At 46.2% G+C, this 4,277-nt stretch overlaps 1 protein-coding gene across 1 annotated transcript; it reads left to right on the forward strand.

Moving 5' to 3' along the window:
• Positions 1-2,369: 2,369 nt before the first annotated feature.
• On the forward strand, positions 2,370-3,459 carry LOC119349262 (late embryogenesis abundant protein, group 3-like). The gene is made up of 2 exons (XM_037617288.1): positions 2,370-2,530; positions 2,632-3,459. Exons 1-2 carry the CDS (start codon positions 2,471-2,473, stop codon positions 3,208-3,210), a joined length of 639 nt encoding a protein of 212 aa, XP_037473185.1. The 5' UTR covers positions 2,370-2,470; the 3' UTR covers positions 3,211-3,459.
• Positions 3,460-4,277: the final 818 nt, after the last annotated feature.

A 4,277-nucleotide genomic window follows, 5' to 3' on the forward strand; every position in this document is an offset into this window, starting at 1 on the left:
GAACATTTTTTATAATTTCTGAACAATTTCAAATTAGTGTATGTTTTTAAAATATACAAGCATTGTATGAATTTCTGAACACATTTTCAACAGCAGAAATATTTTTTTGAATACATGAACAAATTTTGAAACCGCAAATATTTTTCGATTTTTTGAACAAATATTTGAAAAAAAGAAAAAGTTCATGAAATTGCTAACAAAAGTTTTAAACTACGAACATTTTTGGATTCTATGAACAAAAATTGTAAAATGGTACTTTTCATCAAATTCCGATCAAAAAAATGGAAATGTGAACACTTTTCAAAATTGTGAACAAAATTTGAAAAGACTCAAATATTTTAAAAAATGCAAACAATGTTAGGAAACAAGAACATGTTTTAAACTAAGCATTGTTTAAAATATTGCGAACATTTTCTGATAATTCCGTACAAAATTTGAAGGGAACATTTTTCAATCTCGTGAAATATTTTTGAAAACACAAACATTGTTTAAAATATTTTTGATACTCCCGAACAAAATTTGAAATATGTGAACACATTTTTGAAATGGGAACATTTTACGAAACTCGCGAACAAAAATTGAAAACACAAACATTTTTTTGAAAATTGTGAACAAATTTTGAAATAGGAACATTTATTGAAACTCACGAACAAAAATGAAAATATGAACATTTTTATTAAATATGCAAACAAATTTTGCAAAGTTGTGAAATTTTGAAAAAAACATAAAGAAAAGAAACAGAAACAGAAAGTAAAAAAGGTAATAAACAGAAAAGGAAAAAAAGAAATAGAAAACAATAGAAAGCCGAAAAGAACCAGAGAAAACGATACAGGAAAAAGCCGGTTCAGGGAACCTTCTAGAAGGTTCCCAAAACCGGTTGAGTGGGCCGGCCCATGTCTTTGGCTCGCTGCGCTCCTATGTGCGGTTCTCTGTGTGATTGCTCGACAGTTCGCCGCAGCGAGGCGTGAATAGGATTTTCCGTGTTGCGGCCGGGAAATATGTCTCACATACTGTGCTCGCTTCTGGAGCTCCTCTAAACGGGCTGGCCCATCATTGTAGATCATGTGCGTTTTTTTTCGGGAAGGTTCTGTGGTCTGGTTCAGACCTGTTTTAGAACCCTCCTTGTGTTTTCTTCTTCTTTCATTTATATGTGTTTTTATCGGATCCTTTACTTCACAGTTTGTTTTATTTTTTTCAACACATATCTCTTTTTCCAATACACATTGTACATATTCAGAATACATGATGTACGTTTTCCAAATGCATGTTTTGAAAAGCTTTTGAATACATCTTAAACATTGTTTGATACACTTTGAAAATAATTTTAATGGCATTAATCATTTTCTAAACTATGCAAGATATTTTTTTAATGTCAGAGCATTTTAGAAAACACGGGAACATTCATTTAAATGTGAAGTATATTTATTTGAATGATATGAAACATTTTGTATTTACATGGTATGAACATTTTCTAAAATATGGCACACATTTTATGAATGATATCAACATTTTATAAAAAGTTGTGCAAATAGTTTTTTATACTGCATGAATATTTTCATGTGGGATGAACATTTAAAAAAATTGAAGTAAATTTTTTTATTTGGAAGATGCAAGTAAAAAAATAATACGATCCGCTTGGAAGCTAGGGCTCTTCTTGAGCAGGGCCACTTCATCTAGGCCATTTCGGACATCCTTGAGACGGAGGGTTCTTTCATCTCACTCACAGCTAGACAAAGACGCGCCAATGCCCCCGTAAAAAAAAAAAAAGATGCGCCAATGCGTTGAGCTTCAAAATATTTTTCTTTCTTGGTTACAAAACGCGAGATTTCCGAGCGAACGTACGGTGCAATTTTCTACCCGCTGTCACCGCTGCTACTTCTGGATGAAGAAGCGTCCGATCTCATCGAGTGGAGCGACGTTGCGTTGTTTATTCGCGTTGCTTCCTTTTGCGGTAAGACAGGCATCGCACGTGACACCGCGCGCACACAAACAAATTACACCGAGAGAAAAAACAACACGTCGATGGATCATCAGAGATGCCGATGCACATGGCGGCGACGATGGCGTCGATGCATGCTCCACCGCACCGCCACCAAGTTGCAACCTCGCAGCCAGAGAGCCGCATCCAACTTGTGCTCGCTCGCCTGCGCCACGCCTTTACACTTGTTTATTGCAGCTTCTTCGCCCCTTTTGGCCTCTTCTTCCTCCGGCATGGGCTCGATCGAATCGGTTCCATCTACATGGCAGAGCTTCGCGAAGGTACGGCCGGGGAGCGGCAACGCGTGTCCTCCCTACGTGGCGGCCATGTACGAGCACCGCCGCGCAACGTGGCTCATAGCTTCTGCCTACAAAGGCCACCTGCTCCGTGCTCCTCACCATATCACAAGAAGCCGATCCATTCCAAGCACAGTCGAGCAGAAGCCTAAAGCGAGTGACATTTCCCCCTTCCGAGCTAGCTCAAGAAACCAATATGGCCTCCAACCAGAACCAGGCCAGCTACCACGCCGGCGAGACCAAGGCCCGCACCGAGGTAACCGTCGTCTCCTTAGTGTGTAGTGTGTGCTCTGCCGCGCGCATGCGCCGTTGCTCCGGCGGGGGTCTGAGATGTTCTGTCTGTTGGATGAATTTCAGGAGAAGACCGGGCAGGTGATGGGCGCGACCAAGGACAAGGCGGGGCAGACCACGGAGGCCACCAAGCAGAAGGCCGGACAGACCACCGAGGCCACCAAGCAGAAGGCCGGCGAGACGGCCGAGGCAACGAAGCAGAAGGCCGGTCAGGCCACGGAGGCCACGAAGCAGAAGGCCGGCGAGACGGCCGAGGCCACCAAGCAGAAGGCCGCCGAGGCCAAGGACAAGACTGCGCAGACGGCGCAGGCGGCCAAGGAGCGCGCCGCCGAGACCAAGGACCAGACCGGCAGCTACCTCGGCGAGAAGACAGAGATGGCCAAGCAGAAGGCCGCCGAGACGACCGAGGCTGCCAAGCAGAAGGCCTCGGAGACGGCGCAGTACACCAAGGAGTCCGCCGTCGCCGGCAAGGACAAGACCGGCAGCGTCCTCCAGCAGGCCGGCGAGACGGTGGTGAACGCCGTGGTGGGCGCCAAGGACGCCGTGGCCAACACGCTGGGCATGGGCGGCGACAACGCCACCAAGGACACCACCACCGGCGCCACCACCAAGGACACCACCACCACCACCACCAGGAATCACTAGACGCATGCGTTCGCGCTTGATTTGCTTTCCTTTAGTCCTGTTTGGTCGTTCGCGGGCCTTCTACATATTTGTATGTTTCCACTCTTTCGTGATTTCAGCTCATTTAGTGTTAAGTTTGCCTTCGATTTGATGTACTACTCGTGTCCGGTTCTGTAATAGTTAAAGAGTTACGATCCATGTGCTTTGGTGTAAATGGATAACGAGGACACTCGAAGGCGGCAATAAAGTGTATGTGGTCGATTTTCTTTATTCCGGTAGTTCATATTCCTCGGGAAAATTATCAAATAAATTCAAATTCAAACACGTCTTTTTTTCTGAAAAAGAAACATATGGATGTTCACAACACCACTACAAAAATTCCAATCAAAATTGGACATACACATAATCTCTATCTCTACTCCTATAAAAATACGAGTTGGTAGTGATGGTGTGCCTGCCATCTACAATTTTCGACCATCAGATACAGGATCTGCCCTTGTGCTCTGTGTCCTGCTCCATCGATCCCCAACTCACCCAACCAGGAAACTATAGAGGCATTCGATCCTTCTCGAAGAGGGGAGAACACAGTGGAACGCTGTCGCTCACACGCCGCCGGCGCCGGCCGCTCCCAGTTCCTCTTCGGCAGCAGCCCCACCACTCATGTCACCTCCCCCTCCTCCTTCCCCCTCCTACCTGTTATCTCTTCTTCCCCTACCCTGTCTCCTTCGATGCCGATGTCGGCATGTACGCCGCCGGCGCCGTCTGTCCCCGAGGTCCACGAAACCTCTTCTGTCTCATTCTTTGATGCAGAAGCCTCTCCGCCCGCCATCTCCCCCTACCGCATCTCATCGGCGCTGACATCGGCAAGTACGTCACCGGCATCGTCCGCCCCCTGATTCAGCAATGGCTCTCATGCAGCAGCGCCAGCGCCCACAAGCTTCACCTCCTTCCCATCGACGCGCTCCACGTCCGTCTAATTCGAGTTTGAGCTGCTCCCCAGGACCTCTATGCCGTTTGCAACAGGAGCACCACCCACGAGCTCCACAGTCCAGACCCGCATCCTCCTTCCGTCTTGGAGATGGAGATGG

The sequence above is a fragment of the Triticum dicoccoides genome, chromosome 1B, assembly GCF_002162155.2.
Source record: "Triticum dicoccoides isolate Atlit2015 ecotype Zavitan chromosome 1B, WEW_v2.0, whole genome shotgun sequence".
Classification (NCBI taxonomy): Eukaryota; Viridiplantae; Streptophyta; class Magnoliopsida; order Poales; family Poaceae; genus Triticum; species Triticum dicoccoides.